The following is a 23552-nucleotide window of genomic DNA, read 5'->3' as shown; positions in this document are numbered from 1 at the left end:
TGGTATTCTATTAATGTTTAACAGTGCGATTAATCACGATTAATTTTTAATGGCGTGATTAATTGGGATCAATTTTTTTAAATCTCTTGACAGCCCTAGTATTTATATTATAGTTTATTATTTAAAATTCCTCAGCCCCACTCTCATTTCACTATGAAGCAGTTTCTTTCGGATTTTGTTGCCTTAAGACAGAGATAGGCGTGAGAATTAATGGCCATCAATTCTCATGCCTTTAAAAACAAACCCTGCATTTGGAAATTACTTGATGGCCACAATGAGTTTGCCTGTAACTCTTTTCATCCAGAAAGATCCTTGCATGCTTTACAAACCAGGCAGGTTAATCATTTCAGCCACCACAGAAATGCATCCACCTCTGCGGTGGAGCAGGGCAGCTTGTTTACAGCACTGGGCAGGAAGCGGGTTTTCTTCTCCCGAAGAAGGGGCTTGTTGTGCCCCCACGGGGGTGCTCTGGCTCTTCCCACGCCAGGCTAGCGCGAGGCTGGCCGCTGCTTTGCAGTCTCGGTCTGTGCGCCCCTAGCCGGGGGCACGGCTGGCTCCCGGGGTGGGGGCACCGCAGCCACTGTGCTGGAGAAGCACCACAGCCCCGGGGCTCGCTCCTGGCTCAGGGCAGCGGCTGCCCGCCCAGCCCGTCGGGGACACTGCTCGGGTGGGTTCTGCTGCCTTCCTCCGCCTCGGCTGCACGTCTAGCCCCCGGCGGGCTCCCTGCGCCGCCCGGAGCAGAGGGCTGGAGCCGGGCAGGCTGCGGCTGGGACCCGCCAGGGGCTCGCCCGGAGCTCCCCTCGCTCGCGCGCTCGGGCCCCCCCCGGCGCGGCCCGCTGCGGAGAAGGAGCCCCGGAGCGCGGCCCGCCGGTTACCATGGCAACCGGCAGCGAGTCGGAGCCAGTCATTTCCTGTGGAAAAGCGGGTGGGGGGGGGGTGCGCGGGGGTGTGTGCGGGGCGGGGAACGGGGAGGCTCCGCGACTTGCCTGCGGAATCCGGGCTCGCTGCGTGAGGGGTGACAGCGCAGCCCCCTGCCATGGCCCTCCTGCCCCCGGGGGTGGCCAGGCCGGGCAGTGCCGGGCGCCCACCCCGGGCCCGGGCAGCTCCGACCGGGTGAGTCTGGCCTCGGCCCCTCGTGTTCCTGCGTCCGCGGGCCGGGAGCGGGGTGCGTGTGTGTGTGTGTGTGTGTGTGTGTCTGGATTCCTCTGCTTTGATCCTGTGTGTGTGTGTGTCTGGATTCCTCTGCTTTGATCCTGTGTGTGTGTGTGTCTGGATTCCTCTGCTTTGATCCTGTGTGTGTGTGTGTGTGTGTGGATTCCTCTGCTTTGATCGTGTGTGTGTGTGTGTGTGTGTGTGTGTATGTGGATTCCTCTGCTTTGATCCTGTGTGTGTGTGTGTGTGTATGTGGATTCCTCTGCTTTGATCCTGTGTGTGTGGATTCCTCTGCTTTAATCGTGTGTGTGTGTGTGTGTGTGTGTGTCTGGATGCCCCTGCTTTGATCCTGGGTGTGTGTGTTGGTGCCTGTGTCTTCTCTCGGAGCGGTGTGTGTGTGTGTGTGTGTGTGTGTGTCTGGATGCCTCTGCTTTGATCCTGGGTGTGTGTGTGTTGGTGCCTGTGTGTCTTCTCTCTTTTTGTCTCTCTGTGTATGTCTCTCTCCTGGCCCTACCGAAAGGAGCCCGAAGAAGAGCTCCGTGTAGCTGGCAAGCTGGTCCCCTCCATCCGCAGAAGTTGGTCCCATACAAGACATTCCCTCACCTGCCTTGTCTCTCTCAAAGGACTCATTGTCATTGGCGGTGGGGGTGGAGTGGGAGCAAACGCAGCAGTAGGTGGAGTGCGCCTGGCACAGCTTTGTGCCTTTTAACCAGGGCTTTGCTTCGGTCGCCCCCTCCCGGTCCCCCAAATCACCTCGATTTCCATCGGTCAGTCTGTATTTCCAGTGACTTGTTTGGCTGTCGATGGCACCTGGCAGGGTGTGCGCTGGCTGTTGGAATTCTGGTTTCTCCCCCGGCGTGTGAGCCTGCTACTGCGTTGCTGTTACGCTTCACCTGCCAAGGCCCAAATGTGTGACAAGAACCATGCATGCGTGTGAGATGCATCAGAAATAGCAGAGCAGAGACTTGGAAATACATGGGATTCGTTCCATTAATATGCACAGCATAATTCGTTTCAAGATTCAGCATTTCCGGTGGTCGGAATAAATGTGCCGTAATAAACAGTGGGATAATGCCAGGGTTCTGATCCTGCAGCTGCCACCGTCTCAATGGACCCCTGTGCCCATTTAGTGGCAGTTAAGCACTGGGGCCCCTGTTAGTGTGGGTTAGGTCACTCTAATAAGTGATGTAATGGTTAATGAGGCAGAGTGGAGCGGTGAAAAAGGGTGTTTTAAGGTTCCATTAATGTTCATGCAACATTTTGAAATATTTGGATGAAAGGAGCTTGACAAGAGCAAAATAGAAAAGATAGTTTTAATTACACCTCTACCCCGATATAACGCTGTCCTAGGGAGCCAAAAAAATCTTACCGCGTTGTAGGTGAAACCATGTTATATCGAACTTGCTTTGATCTGCCGGAGTGCGCAGCCTCCCCCCCCCCCCCCGAGCGCTGCTTTACCACGTTATATCCAAATTCGTGTTATATCGGGTCACGTTATATCGGGGTAGAGGTGTATTATTTAATCAGCACCTAGTGCGCGTTAGGTGCTTCACAGGGCATAGAAAAGACAGTCCCTGCTCTGAATTGCTTCCAGTCTAAGCATAAACTGATGACAGGGATTTTAAATAAAAATGCAGATTAAAAATAAATGTTTATTTCTCCTCTTCACCTCTAGTTTCTGATCATGTGCTATTCTCTGTTTCTCTGTTCCTCCATGGCACTGGCTTTCCCTGCATAACTACACTTCTTTTAATGCGGTCTACCCTGGTTCAGAGATTTCTGACCAGAAGCTCTGTGTGCGTATGTGAGATGGGAAGGATCATGTATCCTAGGGTGACCAGACAGGAAGTGTGAAAAATCGGGACGGGGGTTGGGGGTAATAGGCGCCTATATAAGACACAGCCCCAAATATCGGGACTGTCCCTATAAAATCGGGACATCTGGTCACCCTATTGTATCCAGTTCTCCTGAGTTTGACTAAACTGATCTAGACAATCCTAGATCACAGAGCTGTCTCCTAATGACGCCTTTCTTCATGCCACTGCCTGGCTGCCAAGCCACAGGTCTTTTTTGGTTGTTTTCAGTTTTGGTTCATCTTTAGGGCTGATTCCTTTTCTCCCCTTCATTATGGCTTTGAGTTTAGAGTCAGTCCCCGAGGCAGGGAATATCACGCTTTCTGACTACTTTACTGATTCAACTGCATGTGCTTGAACCCGTGCTAAGCTCATACTTCCTCTCCAGATGACCCAATGGGAGCATTGAGACACAGGGTCATTGAGCCACCACAATATGAATGAGAGCAGTTTTGTAAAGTTATGAATGATATTTTAGATGTCTAATTGAAACAAACACTGCCAAATCCTTCCTTGTGAGACAGAGGATTTGAAGACTTCCGTACAGTTTAATCTCAAATGAAGGCGTCTCTTTCCAGATGCGTGAGACACAGTGGAGTTGGAAGGCGTGGGCATCCAGATGGCACATGCCACTTTGTAAAGCAGCTTGGATAGGAGTCTCTCTCTTCCCCAGTCTGCTTCCAGCCTCTCTGGGCTATGGTTCTCATCCTGTGGAGGCCTGATTGTGGGATGAACTAGGTTATGATTTAAGTTATGAAGGCTTAAATCAAATAATTCCACTGAAGTCCACTGGTGGAAAAACTGGTGCAAGATGAGAATCCGGCTCAACAACTGAACAAAGACCCCAAATATCTTTGCTATTCTTTGTACTGTGGTAACGCTTTTGAAGGCCCCAGTCAAGATCACAGCACTGCAATAAGAGTGTGATGCAATAAGAGCGTGATGCATAGGAGAACAGGTAAGAGACGGATGCTTATTTCCTGGCTATTGTACAAGGTGGTCTGCAGTCTCATAGGACGACATGATTCCTGCCCTGTAAATGTAAAAGTTATAAAATCAAATGTAGTAGTGGAAGAAGCTGGAAATGATACAGGAATTATTAACCAAAACAACCTGGGTAAAGAGCACTCCAAACAACTATGGAAGCTATGGAATGTTGGCAATTAAAATGGAAACATCACAACATGAAGAAGGAAGCAACACAGCTACAATAACATTGCAAACAGGAATTATTAAGTTAATTACAGATACAGTGTGTGTAAACGCCTGCTTTTTATAGGTCAGCATTTCTCATGTGGACAAATTCCCAGTATTCAAATCTGAATCGTTCCAGATGTGTGTGGGAGTAGGAATCAAGATGGGGACATTGCTACTTGCATAGCTTGCTAGAGTGTCTCATCTTGGACCACTAACGTCCTGCAGCTGGAATCCAATAATATCTTTGCTTGTGTTTATTCCCAGGCCCTGAGGTGTCGATCTGCTTTGGGACCCTATGCCATGATTACAGCTCGCAAGACCTGGGATCTGGGACCTACTCCCTCATTGAAAGACCTGTGGAAAAAGGACCTCCCTCTTGACAGTGAGTATTAAGTGATGGCTCATCCCATTCCATGCCCAGCCCACTCATGGTCACGCCCTTTCTCACACTACAGCCAGGATAGGCTAGAAAACCAGCGAGCCCGCATTTTTGACATTTATTTTTAGATGCCAGAGATGAGACTAAAATGGTTTCGGGGGAAGCAATTCCGAAACAGACAAAAGCTGTTAGGTAACTCCAGGGTTCATCAGACAGGTGTTTCAGTGCTGCTGCTGTGGTGGAAGGTGAAAGGCTCCTCTCCCCCTTCCTAGTCAGAAGCCTTGGGACAAAAGTTAAATTTTAACGTGTAAAAGAAAAAAAAAATCTGTGATCTGCATGGAAGAAAAACACGTGGATTCTGTTCGTCCTTCATCTCGGGTCCTTGGGAGAGTTTGTTATCTCTCTAAAGCACTGAAACCAAATAGGTGAGTTTAGTTCAACGTTTTTTCTTCTTCAGGGGCTGACGCCTTTTCAAAAAGTAGCTAAAAGAACCAAAACCTACTTGTTGAAACATGCTGCTGCTTCTGTGCAGTTATACACAACACACACTGTCTGTTTGCAGGCTTCGGGGTCACTCTGAGTGTTAAAGCCAGGTTTTAGCAAAAGTACTCGATATTTGGAGTGGAAAATCAAAAACAAATGGATTGTCTGCACTCTTTTATTGTTCACTCTCTGACACATTTAAGTGCTTAAACTTTGGCAGCAGTTTGTCTATGTATTGTTTCCTCTTCTCTGATTTCTAACTACTGACCCTAGACACGTGTATCTGAGATGCTGGCCTGGTATGCAGGTGCAGGGGTCTGAAGTTATGTTTTCATTCCCCCTCATACCCTTTCCCCACTGAGCTCGTAGCATTCCTTTGTTACGGGGCGGAGAGACTGGTGGGGAGCGAGACACTAAAAACCAGTGTACTGTATGATTAGCATCAGACGGTGTCCTCCTGGTGGGGGATAATAATGTATATTAATTGCATGTATGTAATACTTTTTATTAAGGAACTACACATGATTTTGAAAGGTTGTTATTCCTATTTTAAAGATGGGGAAACAGGGGCATAGGGAGGCAAAGTGACATGCACAGCAAGATTATATATCTATCTTGTACATATACAGCCCTCTTCACTATAGTATCTGAGTACTTCCCAACTATTTCAGAACAGAAATAGCAATAACAACCTCTCTCTGTCCCTTTCCAGCCTGTAGGAAAAAGAGCCTGATTTATTTATAGTAGTTTTTTGGTGATTTTGTGTGTGAGATGAACTGATCACGGGAAAGCTAAAGTGAAGAGTTCATTTTTGCATTTCGTTCTGGACATGGAGAGACCTGTAGTCATTCTTATTTCATTCAGGGCTGGGTTCCCTTGTTTAGCCCCAGCTCCCGTGAAAGTTCTCTTTTCCACCCTGCAAGCCTCCCTCTGTGGTCTGTATATTCATTGTACTAATGAATGACGTAGACATCATAGGAAGTTATGGTCACTGAAGGAGAAGTGAGGTCTCAGATAGATTGGGCCACTCTTATACAGGGCTTTGAATATCAGGAAAGAGACCTTGAGTAGCCACTTCAGAGGGTTGATTGAGTTTCTATGGTCATGATGACATGCACTGCTAGCCTGAGGGGTTGCTGTGTTTTGCAACTGCTGGAGGGTCATTCCTATATGTAATGAGTTGCAATGACTAAGCCTGGAGATCACCAGAGTGTGGGTCACTGTAGTCAGGGCTGTGTCTGGGAGGAAGGAACACAATTTCCTGCTCATCACAGAAAAAAGTGAGTGTTTTTTGCCACCAGGGCTATTTGAGCATCCAGTAGCATTGAGGACTCCACAACCATATCAACCCATAGCCTTGTGGTAACAGACACTCTTGAGAGTGGGGGATGTGAGAAAGGAGGCAAGTTCTTTAAAGTGCTTTCCCCTTCCTGCCAGTATCACTTCAGCGGTCCTGCCAGGGTTCAGCTTTAGCCAGCTGCTCTCCATCCAGGGGTTGATTTCTGGCTGAGCTGTGAGAGAGCTGGGAGATGATCCATTTTCTCAAGTGAGCTTTTTCTGCATTCGGACCCAAAAAAGAACAGAGTGGCTACGCTGCCTCTAGATTTGTCCTTCTTGGTTCTGGTTCTGTAGTGAAACACATTCTGGGGGAGGAGGTGTTAGCTCACTAGTCCTGCAGTGTCAGTTAGACAGGTTTTGTGATGCAGACCTGGTCGGGTAACTAGATAGGGGATAAGGTCATGGATACTGAAGTCACAAAATAAGCGAGTAGCAAAGGTGGGAGGAGAATCCAGGAATCCTGATTCCCAGTCCCCTTGTGTGGGAGTTTTGACAGTACAGAAAAAGTTCAGGCGTCTGACAACCTTGTAGATTGAGAGGTGAAGTTTGCATAATTCTTCAGAGTCTGTTTGGATTGTTTACAGGGTTCTTCATAAAGATACATGAATAGATTCCTACAGTTTGGATTCCTGTAACTTATGTTCATTTGCCAACAGATCATATTTGCCCTAAAGGGCTCATTTTGCTCATCAACATTGCCAAAGTTGTAATAATACTTTGTTCTTGTTTGGTGCTTTACATTTTCCAAATGACGTACGAAGAGGAAGTTGTAGTCATATGTGAAATGAGTTTGACAGGTCTCAAATCACCCAGGTGGGCAGACTGTAGCTTTGCTTACACCTTTTCCTTCTCCCCCCTGGCCCCCTTTCTCTCCTACCCTCTTTACTATATGGCCCTGTGGCTGAGATTTCATACAAAGCTCATGCTTTCTGCATTGACCTGAAGTATTTTGGGCAGCAGGAATCGAAAGCTTGACGGTAGTTGTGAATGACCTTGGCTGTGAGCCAGAGAAGGGAGGGGGCTTGGATACCAGCTTTAGTTACTAGCATGATGATGGATGGCCTGGAACAGAACTTGGGGGGGAGGGGAGGAGGAGACAGGCTTGCTGAATGAGAACAGGAGGCATAGCCAAGACTGAATCAATCTGAAGGGATCCCTCCTCACTCTCTACTAGACAAGCTGTTTGTAGTCAGTTTCTCCTGGGCTGATTTATTTAACATTCTTTTTTGTTTTGTTTAAGGGAGTGGACAGGATTCACTCCTCAGTGACAGTGAAGAGGACTCCTCTGTCCAGACGCCTGTGCTGCCTGCATTGGTCCAACAGAAAACCCTCAGTGTGAACTGGTGCGGCGCTGCGAGTCCACAAGGCCCCTACGTGACTGTGCAGGTAAGGAACCCCTGATCCCCTTCGGAGAGAGGAATGAAAGCCAGGGCACCTACTGAAGAACACGTTCTTTATCTTCTGGCACTCGGTGGTTTCCCGCTGAACTGTGTATCTTTTCAGCGGTGTCTTTATGGGAAAGGGAGCGGGTTATCAACTAAGTGTTATATTGGCATCTAGAAGTCATCCGCCTGCAGTGTAAAGGAGCCAAAAAATAACTGGACTTCTCCACTGGGGAATACCTGAGGTGTATGAAGGATTTCCTGGTGACACTAGGCTCGTGTAATGACACTACACCAGGCCCCATCACAACTTCTGGTGCCTTGACATATCAGGGACATGTCTCAGGAAGAGAAGGGATGTGTTGGGGAAGGCAGGAATGCTCTGCATTCGGGCTATTATGATCTGTTGGATGGTCCCTTGGGGACTGTTGCTGGCAGGGTGTAAGTCAAAGCAGCCCCTGGGCTGCTCTAACTTGTGTCAAGGGCTGACTCAATCCCCAGCAGTTCCAAAATCTGGAAGGAATAAAGGTTGCTTGCAGTCACCTTTGCACTCTCTAGATATAGGGCTGCATTGAATTCATGTTAGCCACAGCCCAGGATCAGAGCCATTGTCAGTAGAGGATCCCAAACCAAAAATCAGTAGTAGGGATCTCAGCGTTTCCCAGCAGGATGCATTTGGGGGGAATATAAGTGTCCTCATTGTGAAACTCACAACTGATTGAACTTAGTAGTACCACCACTCTCACAGCAGAAAATCCTCTAAGGAATAAGGTAGGAACTCAGACTATAGAGCAACTACTAGCTAATTTAAAAAAAACACAAAAAACTCTTAGATTTAGGTGCCAGATTTTTAAAACTAGCATGTCTCTTTTCAAAATACAATTTATTCTGTTGCATAAAGGCACTTTGTTGTAATACTTTATTCCTTGAGTGGAGATGGAAAGGGTGTTGGAAAAATACGTCTCGGTTGTCTGGAAAGTGTTAGGAAACCAAATCCAGTGAGGAAGTGGTAAAGGTTTAGTGGAACTGTTAAGAATAACATTTTTGGTGTCACTTTTGAGCTATATAATAAGCATCCAAGGGAGGAAGAAGACAAAACAAACAAACAAGCAAACAAAAAAACACCCCATGCTTTGCATACACCTTATCTCATATCTAGGGTTGTGCAATAGTGTTTACTAACTACTGATTAGATGGATCATGGGTGGGGGAGAAGATGGTAGGAATTTCATATGGAGGGGTTAGAACAAAGGATTGAGAGTCAGGACTCCTGGGTTCTATTTCCATTTCTGTCACTCATTCATTGTTGGACTTTGGGCAAGTCACTTAATCCATGTCTCTGTACAATGGAGACAATACCTGTGTGTTTCACAGGAGTGTAGAGGCCGCTCTGCTCCACTTTCCGTCCAGTCCCAGCGCCCCATATAGCTTCAGGAATTACCTTTTGTAAAGTGCTTCTAGAACGTGGCATGACAGGCACTATTGAAGTGCAACATATTGTTTTCTGGCTGCAGTCTGAGAACTGGTCTCCCTCATTTTGAAGTTCAATTCAGAAACATTCCAGCTCTAATAACCATTCACCATTTTGTGCTGTGTGTTGTACTCACTCATGCCTTTCAGGTTTCTGCTCTTCAGGGCAGGGACTTACTCGTGTGGCACTGCTCACCTATCGTACAGTGCTTTTGTGATCTTAAGCCTGGTCTACACTACAAAGTTTTACCAGTAAAACTTGCCTTATTTCAGAACATTATAGATACAGTGTAACTAATAAAAGTAGCTTCTGAATGGGGTGGGGGGAAATTCTCAAGTCTCAGTCAGTGAACAGATTACACCAAAACCCATGTCCACACTGACAGTTTTCCGAAAACCTTCCATCATTGCTCCAGCACCAGTACAATTCCACTGGTGAGAGCAAAGGTGAGAATGCTAGTGGAGCCTGGCTGCTGGTGCTAATACCACTATGTCATCTACACTTGTTTCAGATGACATGAGGGTGAAAATGCTAGTGCCTGGTCTACACTAGTGTACCGATCACTGCTAGTGTCCTGGCATTAGATCTGCAGCGGAGAAATCCCTATAATTGTCACTATAGAGACATGCACATGCATCCAACGAAGTGGGTATTCACCCACGAAAGCTCATGCTCCAATACGTCTGTTAGTCTATAAGGTGCCACAGGACTCTTTGCTGCTTTTACAGATCCAGACTAACATGGCAACCCCTCTGATACTTGACACTATAGAGACAGCTTCAAAGTCCTGTCTGCAGGCCTTTAAAGTAGTCCTGGCACAGCACCGGAAGCAGCATAATCTTTCCTGGGGTGGCAGAAAGGAGAAGGCTTGCTCCTGGAATGGAGAAAAATGTAGATTTTTTTTCAAGCTACTGAATAATTGTTACATAAATTATGATAATCCCCTTATTCCTCTCCATCCTTCCAGATCTGTAAATCTTCCAGATCTGTAAAACAGTTAGAAGTTAGGCTTGCTCCAAATCCGTGCCTCTGAACAGTGGCTTATTGTCGTTAAATGGTCCGTGGAAGTGAGTTTACAGTGTGATATAGCAGCAGAAAAAGCCAGTGTGAATTCAGAAACAACATGTCATGGAACGCAGAACTGACAGTCTGTGGAATGACTACACCAACTAGAATACTGTGTACCGGACTGGGTCTCTCTCGACCAGGGAGGTGCTGACAAATTGGAAAGAATACAGAGAACAATAACCGTGATTTAGAAGCTGAAGCCATTGATTTATGAGTCTAGATTAAAGGATACATTCCTATATATTAAAGGATAGACTAAGCTAAACGTGCATCTTGGCTGAACCTCAACAAAGGTAGGGAGGGACACGACCAGGGGCGGCTCTAGACCCCGCGCAAGCAGCGGCGCTGCGCGGGCTCCGGGCGGCATGCGGCATTTGCTTGCTCCTCGCCCGTCATGCCTGCGGCGGCGCACGGAGCCGGGAGACGGACCGACGCGGACGGCGCGCAGGCATCGGCGGTCGGTCCTCGGCCTCGCCGGAGCTCCGCGGCCGCTCAGGCGGCGCGGCTGCGGGGTCGGGGCTGGTCCCGGGATGGCGGGGACTGGGCCGGGGCGGAGCTCCGCGGAGGGACCGGGAGAGCGCGGGACGCGGCGGAGGAAAGCGGCGGCGCGCGCGCGCTCGCTGGCTTGGAGCAGCGCATGAGCCCCTGGACACGACTATTTACCAAAAGGATGTCAAATATTAAAGAGAGTGAGAACTTGTTCAAGGTGGTTCAAGGATGGGGGTGTAACTAGGAGGAATGGGATGAAATTAAGGAAAGGAAAATCAAAGTTGAATATAAATGAAAACTTCCTGTCACTGAAAACTGGAAAACTCTGGGGACGTCTCCTAGGGAACATGGTGGAAGCCTCATTGCTTAGGTGATCTGAAACTAAACTGGGCAGAACACCAGCAAATGTAGTGAGAGGAATAATCCCTGCACTGAACCATGTTTGGAGCTGCATGGACTAAATGACTTAATGCATCTTTTCTGTCTCTGGTTTCTGATTCACTCTGGTTTCATTCCTGATGAAACTGATTTTTTTTTCCTCCTCCTTTTCCCCATCAATCTTGGCGTGGCTCGCCTGATTGCAATCAGGAAATCACCTGCTATGCGATGAATGGATCAGCCTCAGTCACTGTAATTGAGTATCGTTTTTTTCGTACATTGCCATCTAATTTTCTGTCCTCTGCCTGTCTTCTCCTTGTTCCTTTCTCTCCAAAACAGAGGTTTCAGAACTTTGAAAAATGACCGCTATTTGAGATGCTGATTTCCAGTCTGTAGTTTGTATCTGAGACCATGTGTATGCTGCTTCTTGTTTTTTGCCTTGTGACTGACCTTTTGGAAACCTGAGGTTGATGAGAGCTGAAAGCTGGAGGGAAAGTGTGGGAGAACATAGGAAGTCATTGGGGAAGAGGGCACCGATGGCTTTAGTGGGATGGCACAGGCTGGAGTTTGATTAGGTTGGAACAGCAGTAGGAAGGAGTTTGGTTTCAGCAGGTGGGGAGTTGACCAGATCAGAGTGGTGCGGGGAAGCGATGAAGATGTGAAGACAGCAGAAATACACCTTGAAATACTGAGGTACCTGTAATGATTTCAATACCCTGGGGCACAGGATCACCTTTCAAAATCTCACTCAGTCTATGATAAGAAGTCTAGGGAGGTTTATGCCCTCTTGAGTTACAATGCCCTTTAAAGGGAAAATGGTTGTGTTTTGAACGCAGGCCTTGCAGGACAAGTTGTGCAAGGACAAGAGTCAGGTGAAGAACAAGGAGAATCATCACCAGCCACAGACTCAGTGTAGGACCCAGAAGCTGGGCATAGAGAAGAGGTCGGGGTCTGCTCACAACTGGGACGCTGGAGCGCAGGGCCAGGAAGCCTGCAGCATGAACGTTGAGAAAACAGGTAAAGGGGGAGACATGAGAATTGATGGCCATTAATTCTCACGCCTATCTCTGTCTTAAGGCAACAAAATCCGAAAGAAACTGCTTCATAGTGAAATGAGATTGGGGGTAAGTGAATTTCCTCAGCTCACAGCTAATGCAATGATTCTTTTATATAAATAGAAACTGATTACTCATTAAGGAATGACTTGGGCTCAGGAGGGATCAAATGCAAACCAGGTGTTTGCACGCAGGTAACAAAAATAAACTGTGCTGGGTCACGTCAGGTCACTGACAGATTAATCTAACCTTTGATCTGAAGCAGAATGATCTTGTTTATTTCTTCTCTTTTAAGGAAACTTTATCACAGTGCAGTTATAACCACCTATTCCCTCCTAGAAGCAGCAAAGAATCCTGTGGCACCTTATAGACTAACAGACGTTTTGCAGCATGAGCTTTCGTGGGTGAATACCCACTTCTTCTTGCATCCGAAGAAGTGGGTATTCATCCAGGAAAGCTCATGCTGCAAAACGTCTGTTAGTCTATAAGGTGCCACAGGATTCTTTGCTGCTTCTACAGAACCAGACTAACACGGCTACCCCTCTGATACTGTTCCCTCCTAGTGCATTGCCGCCTCCTTTCCTCTTCATCCCTGCTCTCTTGCATCTCCTCAACCTGAGTTTTTATCCTGTTCTATGTCTGTTTCGCCGCCTGTCTCTGTGCTGTTGGGTCTTGCTTAAATATTCTGGTTTTGTCTTCAGTCCCCCTCCCACTAGAGGAGATAAGTGACATTTCAGAAGATTATACGTCTTGCTTTGAAAGCTGCTTCTTGCTCAGATACTCTTCTGAATCTTAAGCGCTTAAATCGACAGCTCAAGCGTGGGGCCTCATCTTTGCTGTCATACAACTGCTGAGGACAGTGTCCCCTGCAATGTGTTCAAGAGGCTGGTAGTCACTCAAAGCTCTTTTCTCCCTCTCCCTTATTAACTTCCAAAGTGGACAATGTGGATTTGGCAGAAATGGAGTCCTCATTGCTCCTTTTGTCCTGCTTCCCATCCTTCTATAGGCAACATCTCTAGCACAAGAGGCTAAGTGTCTCTTCAGGGTTGCAGTCTCTTGGCCGGGAAAAGGAGGTGAAGCAAGAGCTTTTCACTAAAGGTGCATTGAAGCATATTCACCTTTGTGAGAGAAATGGCAGGTCTGATTCTCATCCATTAATGCCAGTTTAACGCCATTGACTTCTGGGGGTTAGTCCTGTTGTACAGATTCAGGCCTCGTGTCTTTGGTGAGGAAGAAGCTACTCAGAAACTGTGCTGGAAGTTGGATTTTGATTCCTATTATTTATTTTCTCCATCAGAAACTAATTACCTGGGCTTGCCCAGACACATCAGAGTGAGCCACTCCCTGCTGTGCTGTGGTTTAGAACTTGCTGGGTTATCTGTGGGAGACCTCTCTCTCCGCCCTGAGCAGGCCTCAGGACAGTGTGTGCGGGAGAGCACCAAGCGTGTTACACAGAGAGAGGAAGAGCGGCCCAGTGACAGAAGCAGGAAGGCACGTAAGAAAGGGGGCAGGCGTGCCAGCTGGAAATGTAGGGTGCCAAGAGAGAAAAGTCATGCAAGGAGTAGGCAGACACATGAACTGCAGCTTTCTTCTCAGGCAGGGGAACTAGCGTGTGAAAATGACGTAACCAGAGTAAGTATACAGTGAGTTAGACCTAGAATTTATCTTCACAAGTCTGCGGTGCCCCCTTCTCTGAACCCCCCTTCTGCTGCTGCCATTTCCTCCTCTGCTGCCCCTGCTCCCACTGCCGCTTCGCTAAGCCTTTCCCTGCTTTTCTAGCTGTGCCCACCCGAGGCAAAAGGCTCATCTGAACTTTGATGATCCCTCCATCTGCTAATGCTCCTTGAGCGTTTTACCGGCTTTGCTCATAGGTGTAGCAGGCTTCCCTGCTCTATAGGCTCCCCATTGGGGGAGGGATAGCTCAGTGGTTTGAGCATTGGCCTGCTAAAGCCAGTCGTTGCAGGGGCCACTTAGGGATCTGGGGCAAAATCAGTACTTGGTCCTGCTAGTGAAGGCAGGGGCTGGACTCAATGACCTTTGGAGGGCCCTTCCAGCTCTATGAGATAGGTATGTCTCATGTATTATTTTTATTATTATTATTCTCTGGCAAATGGTTGGCAAGCTGCAGACTAGAGAGGCTCAAGACACTATACAGTCAGCTATAAATGGAGCCCTACCAAATTCAGGGTCCATTTTGGTCAATTTCACGGTCATAGAATTTTAAAAATTGTAAATGTCATAACTTCAGCTATTTAAATCTGAACTGTCACAGTGTTGTAATTGTAGGGGTCCTGATCCAAAAAGGAGTTGTAGTGGGAGAGGGGGATTGCGGTACTGCTACCCTTTCTTCTGTGCTGCTGCTGGCGACGGCGCTGCCTTCAGAGCTGGGCAGCTGGAGAGCAGTGGCTGCAGGCCGGGAGCTCAGCTGTGAAGGCAGGGCTACCCCTAGCAGCAGTGCAGAAGTAAGGATGGCATGGCATGGTACTGCCACCCTTACTTCTGTGCTGCTGCCTGCAGAGCTGGGCTCTCGGTCAGCAGCTGCACTCTCCGGCCGCCCAGCTCAGAAGGCACCAGTGCAGAAGTAAGAATGGCATGGCATGGTATTGCCACCCTTACTTCTGTGCTGTTGCTGGTGGGATGCTGCCTTCGGAGCTGGGTGCCCGGCCAACAGCTGCCGCTCTCCAGCAGCCCAGCTCTGAAGGCAGCGCAGAAGTAAGGGTGGCAATATTGCGACCCTCCTAAAATAACCTTGTGCCCCCCCCTGCAACTCCCTTTGGAGTCAGGACCTCCAATTTGAGAAAAGCTGGTCTCCCCCAGAAAATCTGTGTGCTATAGGGTAAAAGCACACAAAAGACCAGATTTTGTGGGGAGAGACCAGATTTCACGGTCCGTGAGGCGTTTTTCATGGCTGTGAATTTGGTAGAGCCCTACCTATAAACAGCTGAAAAGCCAGATAGTGTTGAAATAACAGGACATTTCATTTGTACACTTTGCACATCAACTGCTGGCTACCTCAGCACCTACTATACAATTTCAGTGTTAAATGCCCCATATAAATCCTATGGTCTGAGCTGCCCCGTATATAATCAATATGTTTTGTTGTTTGTACACATCTGGCTGCAGCCTTTCTGGAAGTCACTGATGTCCACTTTAAAAGTTTTTCAGAACAAGCATGAAAGTCTGTGTGGCTGTGTCTGAAAAGCTGTGAGTGTGTAACTCACAGTATAAAGTGTCTGCCTGGCTTTGAGCTCTAGCATACATAGAATACTGCTGTGTAATTAGCTTCCCAACCAGTAAGTCTGTGTGGTAAGTTATATAATGTCAGCTGCCTGCACCATTGGCAGACCTGCCTTTCCAAGCCTCTGGTCTCCCAAGAATGATTTCTGGAGAATAACATGTTGGAACAGATGATACACCTGGACCAAAGGGGAACATGTTCAAAGCATAGAATAATCTCCATGCTTTGTTTGAATTAAGTTGGGTTCAATTGCCATGGTTTTAAATTGACTGGTTTAAATTCCCTAGCTGAAGGATTCAGTGTCCCAGCACAGGATTAAATTAGATAATACACACAGATACACAGTGGTTTCAGACATGCCCTGACATCTCCTTGTATCCTAGGATAGCACTTTGGAGGTGAGAGAACACTCCCAAAGGAATAACACTTTGCATTTATATATGACTTTTCTTAACATCTGGTGGATGTTATCCCCTCTGATGTATAGTATCCCTCTTTTACATATGGAGAAACTCAGTAGGTTAAAAGCCAACAAAGGTGCACACTGCTTCTGGACGCCCAACTCGAGTCACTTTAAAGGTGTCTCAAGCACCCAAAAATTGAGGCAAAATGCCACCCAGAATCAGTGGTCACTTGTGAAAATATTGGCCCTATTCATAGACTACGAGGCCAAAAGGGACCAGGCGATCATCCGCTCTGACCGCCTGTATCCATAGCACTTCCCCAAATTAGTTCCCGTTTGAACTAGAATATACCTTTTAGAAAAACATCCGATCTGGATTAAACAATTTCCACCACAGCCCTTGGCATGCATCTTATTTCTAGTTTGAATTCAGCCCTTGGATCTTGTTATACCTTTGAACTGGCCCATGGTCACACACCAAATCAGTGACAGAGCGAGGATTAGAACTCAATAGCTGCTTTTCAGCCCTTTGCTCACACCATTATCCCATAACTTCTCTCTACAGAGAGGAACACGTCAAAGGCCCGCAGCTGGTATATTAAACACGTCTTACAAAGAGACAGAGCTACCAAATGTTTACATAGAAAAAAAATTAGTCTTGCAGCAAAAGCAGCTTCTTCTGATAAATACACTTTGCATAAAGCAAGCACTTTGACTGCTTGCACTTAGCCAGACAATTACCAGCCCTGTTATTTGCCCTTGAAGCCACAGAACTGTGTCATTTCTAGCAGTTATTTAAACAGGCGGGAGGCAGGGCAGGGTGGTATTAGGCTCATGGCAGGCTGGAATCCTGACCTAATCTCTCTTTCTTATGGCCACAGATTCTCTCTCCTCACCACCATAGTGCCTCCTTGTAGTGTCACCCCAAATCCTGGGAACTAGCCCGTCCCTTTACTTCCACCTGGGAAGTAACAAGTACTTTAAGGTTTAGTTACATGAGCTACAATGTTAGGCCTCTATGAACATGTATGTCTATAGGATAGACTGCAGTTATCCCCTTTCTCCAATCAAAAACATAAGCCCAAATATAATCTAAACCACATAAAGCCATCCACAACCTGCTTCCAAAAAATAATGCTCCCTTCATAATTCATTTCAGTTAAAACAATAAGAGGAGCTGTGAGGTGCCGTTTGTTTCCTCACTGCTGAGGGCAGAGCAGTGAGAAAATAGCAGGGCAATTTCCTTCCACAGCGCCTCACTTTTCCAGCTTGTTTGTCCACTGTGCATTGCAGCCACTGTCAGCCCCTCCCTCACCTGCCGCTGGTGTCAGATCAAGCCATCGAAATTTAGGAGTTTGTGTGATTTTTTTTTTTGTTCGTCTGAATTAAAAAATATGAATAGTAACGCCTGACATTACCCGAAGGACTTCAGACGAGAGGAGAAATAAGGGCCTTGCAAAGGAGGGATGGACTAGTGGATACGTCACTGGACTAGGCCTTTATGAGAGATGCATTTGAGCCCTGGCTCAGCCACAGACTTCCTATGTCATTTAGTCTAGCTGTAAAATTAAAAAGGGGGCTAGTACTTCTCTACCTCATAGGGGTGTTGTGAGGATAAGATCCACCGATGACTGTGAGGTGCTCAGACACTACCATTATGAGGGCCATGTAAATGCTTAGACATGTAGATAGGAGCTGCAGACCAAAGCTGCCCTTACTGTTTTGTAGGGCCAGATTATTACCGATAGGAGCCGAGTGGGAAAAATGAGTGAGATGTGACCATGGAGCACCGTTAGGAGATAACAGCGTGTGGCATGGAGGAAGGAGATTGCTGCAGTATCCTCTTCACTAGATAGCCTTTGTTGCCATGCTTTGGATAGTGGCTGGTGCGCTCCTTCACTTGCTGGCCACAGCCAAGAGGGAAATGCCTCGTAGTCCCCTTGGCTCAGCCCCCCTTCTTGGTAGAACTATTGCCCATTGCAAAGGGTGTTTTGGGTTATTTTCCTCAGTTTGCCCCAAAGCATTTTTTTTAACGTCTTAAATGAAATCACGGGCTCTGTCTGTGTTTTCTTTCTTGCTCGTGGAACCAGGAATGTGGAAGTCAGCGGGTGATGAACTCCTCAGCCTGGGGCTCAGAAGCAATGGGGTATTTATGAACGTCACATGCTTGTGTGTTCACTGTGTACTTTTCACCAGCCAAACGGCCAACAGGGAGTTTCCTGGGGGGTTGTGACTGTGGAGATGTGACGTTTGTGCCATCGCTGTCTCACTCTGTTTCTCACTTGCATCTCTGTGCTTGGAACACTGTTCCCCACATGCTTCCATTGGTTGAGTGGTCACCATTTTCCATCTATGACGAGCTGAACAGCTTTGAAAGAAAATTTAAAAAATATTTTAAGGTATTGAATTGTCAGGATTTGTCTCAAATGCCCTCTGTGACAGTTTCTTCAGCCCTGGTCCTACATGAACTTAAGCACGCGTGTGACTTTACTATGGTGGAGCTCTGGAGTCCTGCTACAGTCAGTGAGACTGCTCACACGAGTAGTTAGGCACACGCGTATGTGCTTACAGAATCACAGCCTCCTTTTGGTTCTGTCAGTGTGCACAGAACTGTTGAAAGGTGTGCACACTTATTTCAGGAAAAACTTCCAATCAAACGATTCATCTTCTGTATCTGGAGCATCCCTGCAGCTCCTTCTGGGGGCTGGCAGAACTGCACTGGGATTCACTGCTGGTTCCTTCCCTCAGAGCATTGATTGGAGCAGTGGGTGGTGATTGGAGCCGTGAAATGGTCCTCTACACAGGTTAAGCCCATGCAGCTCAGGAAGGAATCTAGGGTTTTCACTGCATTATGGTCCTTTTCTTTTTGTCTTTACATCTCCTGCTCCACTTTAGTCATTTAGTTGGCCCTATGTTTAGTCCACACTTACTGGCCTTTCCTGGCGTGCATCTGTCACTTCATCACGCACTGCCAACCCCTGTACAGTTACACATACCTGCTGCTTTGTAAATGCCATGCTAACACTCTTCTTGTTGCAGGTGGAAGATTCTTTGGTGGGAAATGCTCCAGCTTGTCAGGAGCACGTCAGTTTCCTATGATCCAGAAGATGGTGGAGTCTATGGCCCAGCTGCAGGAGGAGAAGCTGCAGCTGCAGGAAGAGCTGCTGGCACTGCAGGAGAAACTTTCTGCACGGGAGAATGAAGAACTTGCTGTGTCTGTCCAGCTGCAGGATCAGGTACTGCACAAGATGTGGGAGGAACTCTGTGAGTGAACCGTGACATTTTTCAGGGTCCAGATCCCAAAAGGTATTAGGTTCCTAGCTTCCATTGATTGCGGAGGGAGTTAAGTGCCTAAATACCTTTGAGGATCTCAGCCAAGGTGTTTAAGCCAACATTGTAACTTACGTGCAAATTGCTATGTTCCAAGTGCCCTCACACTAAATATCTGATCTAATTCCTCTTATAGTTATTCTGTTGCTAAGAAACACATTTTTTAAAGCAGATATTTTGCAGGACTTGGATACACAATGTGTTGTGCTCCCTCTGTGGGCTCTGCAGCAGCAGTCAGCTCACAGGTCTAGTACAGGAGGTGTGGAGGAATGTTGTGGAGGGGGGAACAGTGATGCCAGGCAGCTTGGTCTTCAGCCTGGCGTGGCAGGTGCCACCTCCCCCAACTCACCTCTTTTTTTTTGGTCTGGGTGGGGGAGGCACAATCAAAAATTGTAATTCAAAGGGGGCCTCAGCTCAGACAGTTTGAAAACTGCTGGTCTAGTGATTAGGGCAGGACTCTAGGACTGAGGACTTTGAGTTCTAGTCACAGGTCTGTCTTTGACTTTTTCTGATGTTGAACAAGTTGCTAATCAGCTGCATGCTTCAGGTTCCCTGTCTAATCTTCTACTGAATCACTTTTGTGGCATTTCAATAATCTCATGAAGTGCTTATAAATCCTTTGATGAAAAGAGCTCGTTAGGCACCAAGTCTTGCAGTCTAGCAAAACCTACTCTCAGAGCTATGCTGCGATTGTCCATTATACTAGTGCACAAAGGGCACAGCACGATAGATTTGTTGTATGAAATAAGCAAGTTAATTCTAGCGTCTTTCAAAAGGCAGGAAGTAAAAAACACATTTAAAAATCAGTTTCCCAGCTGAGAAGGAGAAAACTGATAAGAGAATAGGTATGTGGGTGGGTGGATGCGGGAAAGGGTGGTGCATGAGCTACAAAGACATTAAGAAACAACACATTTTTGAAAGTCATTACCTGGCTGTTTGTCAAAGTGTAGCAAGATTGTGTGACATTGGTAACCTCCCCCCACAAAAAAAAACTTTTTTTTTTTTGTGTGAGAAAGTGGGACTACAGGCTCATAATAAAAAGACTCTGTGTGGGAAGGGGGATTAGTTTATAACTCTAGATGTGACTATGGTTTGATTCTGCTCTTAATTACACTGATCTAAACACCGAATAATTGCATTGAGTTCAGTTGGGTTACTCTGAATGACACCGGTGTGCATAAGTCAAAGCAGAATCTGGCCCTATACCAACTAACAGAGAGAGAGTGACGTATACAGGAGGCAACTCTCTGCTAGGGAAAAACAACTAGCTAGCATGTGGACAAAGGAGAAGGATAAATTAAATGTCCCATTTCTTTAAAGAGATTCTAAAGGCTAATAGATACAAAGGCCACACCTACGTGCCAGACATAGCTAAGAAAACCAGTGGGTGTCATCTCTAGCAATTGTGGCCAGGCTAGAGATACAACCAGTGAGGTCTAGCCAGGCATGCAACCAGGCTCCACCTATTTTTCCAGGAAGGGATGGGTCTCCACTACAGGTGAAGTGAATCAGTGTCTCCTGTTGTTGTCTTCATCTTCACCTGGAAGAGAGATGAGCTGGTATTTTCTAATTTAACACTGTGAGTTTTCTGCTAATGAATTTAGGGTTAAACAAACTCTGATGTTAAATGTACTGATAATCACTTATTCTGAGTGGCTTTTGTGTCACAGGTGAATGCTTGTCTGTGAATTCTGTAAATACTATTGATTCTAAAGACTTTTCAAGCTCGCCCTAGGTGACTGACTGAAGTTGGAATATGAAGTATATAAATCCAGTCACAGATAGATGGCTATGTGTAATGCAGACTTGCTTGTGATAGATTTTTTCCTGCTTTTGTGTCCCCACTATAAGGACCAACTATTGTGAGTGTCCATAGATTTTTACTCTTTTTAGAGAGATGCTGACATTGTTGCACTGAAATAGTATAAACTTTCAATATTAAAGGGAAGTAAAATATATTAAAATCTAAGTTATGGATATTAAAGTAATTATTAAAAGTGATTTTTAATCCCTCATATGTTCTTTGCATTTCTCTCAGGTTGGACAATGAAAATAGATTAATCAGTGGCAACTTTTGTTTATTTTTTTTCTTCACTTTCTGGTCCTCATGCACTTGCACAGTGCTGCAATATTTGGGGACTATCTTGTTTAAAAACAGACTACTAATTCTACTGGTCTTCGGTTTTGTAGAAGCTTGTCTTTATAAAAGCCTAATTTGTAGGCAATATATGACTTCTCAGTGTACTTTTTTTAAATGGAACAGCTAGTGTGGAGTGGCATCTCAGAATATGGTAATACCATGTATTTAAGTACTAGTTCTAACCTCACCTCATTAGATGGGTGTAACTTAATTGAGCTTAATTAATTGTAGCACACTGTAAACATGTATTTGTTTTAAGTCAGCAGTTCCAAACTGTGCTCCCCAGATCAGTGAGGGGCTGCAGATTGCTGGGTGGTCACAGGGTAACAGCTCCTTCTCTTTGTTTCCAGCTGTTAAATGCTATTAAAAGAAGCTGAAGTATGCGAATAGTCTGCTAACATTTCTTTCCCTTGTACTTGCCTGCTGTGGCTGCCACAGGGATGTTCCATGCTCCCAGGCGGAGGGGGAGCACTAATGAGTCTCTTTCTGTTAAGAAATGGTTCACTCTGTAGGAAAACATTAAGATCCTTTGTTATAAGCTAAAAAATCAAAACGGGTATTCGTTGTCAAGGGGAGCCAATTGTCAACAGTAACTCCATCCTGGAGAGACTGTTTTTGTTCAGTTCTCTGGTGGGATCCACTCCCAGCACAGGGGACCTTCCAAGCTGATATAAAAACTCCATCGACCCTCCTCTTAGCTCCTGTTTTAGGGGGGGTGTCCAAGGTCAGTACCAGTTATCCTTGGGAGAGGGAAGGGATGTGGTCTGAGTGCGCTGTGCTCTGTCTGCTCTCATAGGGAGGCACAGGAAGCAAAAGATTTGTTAGAGACCCCTTGAGGTTGCTCTGACTAAAGCCGGGGGCAGAGTGCTCTTCAGCTACTATGGGACCACTTCTGCCGCCCCCCCCCGGCCTTCATTCTGCATTGAGCACTAAGATGGGGAAAAACAGAGTTGGGGTCTTTATCTGGAGAAGTGCACACCACCAGATCTTTGTGTCTGAAGACCCTGCTCCTACACTAATCAAAGAGGGGAGACTGAGAGCCAGAAGGTACACTTTGGAGAAGTCTAAAGTGTGTGTGGTGCAGGGTTGAGAGGGGAAGGTTGTCAGGCTGTCCTGGAGTGGCTCAAGAGTGTGGGTACCAATCCCAGGGCAGACTGGTGAGAAGCTAGTCACAAACCCCAAATTGGCTGTGAGTTTTATACTTAGATTTCACCTATCAAGTTTAAACTTCTCAGGCAACATAACAGCCTAACTGTGGAGTCATAGATGGTTCCCTTGGCTACTCTGAGCTATCTTTCAACCTAGGCAAGCTAGCTCTTGTGATAGATTGTGCCCTGCACCAAAAGTCACAACAGTAGTCAGTAGCCAGACCCAAAGGACCAGTCCCGTATACCAGGCCAGTTGCACCTTAGATCTCGCACTAAAGGCAAAGCTTGTAGCCAATCCTGTCAAACTATCTAAAGATTTATTAACTAGGAAAAGGAAACAAAAGAATTATTTACGAGGTTAGAGCAGGTAAACATACACACACTCTAAAGGTAATAGAGGTTTGTATAATAAGCAATCTCTATATGTCCCTTAGGGATAACCCACGCTAAGCAGCTGGGGGACCCCATGCTTATGCCTAGAAATCTTGCCCTCTGGAGTCTAAGCAGCATAGAGATACAGTTTCTCCTTTGTAGGGATGTTTGAGCTGCCAGCTCACCTGATGGGAGGAATTCACTTGCATGTTTCCTCTTCGTGGTCCGGGTGGGGGAAGCAATCAACCAAGTCTTTTATCTTCTTTGATGTTCCACAATAGTTCTTCTAGTGTTGATGGGCCCTCACTGTGGGACAGGACATGACACCTTGTGTTGTAGGCCAGCATTGCACATTCTCACCAGTCTACAGAGGCTTACATTGCAGGTGCTCAGATATTACCTTACAATATGCTATGCAGATGATATAAGGGAGATTAATGCTCACAACCATTGACAAGCATTCAATAAAGTCTAGACGCTAAGGCCATTTTTAGAACTCGAATACTTGTTTTAACCCACAGGTGAGCCAGACTGAGCCGTGGTCTCCGTTACAGAGTTAGGGCGAAGCAAGGCAGCTTATGTCGACCTAACTCTGTAAGTGTCTACACTAACATTTTGCTCCCACAGATGCAGTTCACCCATTACACCAATTTAATAACTCCGCCTCCGCAAGAGG

The 23552-nt window shown here is 46.5% G+C and overlaps 1 protein-coding gene across 6 annotated transcripts in view; it reads left to right on the top strand.

The window, feature by feature from the left end:
• Positions 1–967: 967 nt before the first annotated feature.
• Positions 968–23552, top strand: part of KIFC3 (kinesin family member C3) — a 40903-nt gene continuing 18318 nt past the window's right edge. For 4 of the 6 annotated variants that reach the window (XM_039502997.1, XM_039502992.1, XM_039502993.1 and 1 more), the window contains exons 1-5: positions 968–1113; positions 4467–4584; positions 7643–7788; positions 12027–12207; positions 18926–19122. In XM_039502997.1, coding sequence (XP_039358931.1) covers positions 4503–4584; positions 7643–7788; positions 12027–12207; positions 18926–19122 — 606 coding nt within the window. In that variant the 5' untranslated portion in view covers positions 968–1113; positions 4467–4502. Of the gene's footprint in view, positions 1114–4466; positions 4585–7642; positions 7789–12026; positions 12208–18925; positions 19123–20909; positions 20973–23552 lie in introns of those variants that run through there. The other 2 variants (XM_039502998.1, XM_039502999.1) reach the window with 2 other exon arrangements.

This window comes from Mauremys reevesii, linkage group 16, assembly GCF_016161935.1.
Source record: "Mauremys reevesii isolate NIE-2019 linkage group 16, ASM1616193v1, whole genome shotgun sequence".
NCBI lineage: Eukaryota > Metazoa > Chordata > Testudines > Geoemydidae > Mauremys > Mauremys reevesii.
This window is presented reverse-complemented; position numbering and strand designations above follow the sequence as displayed.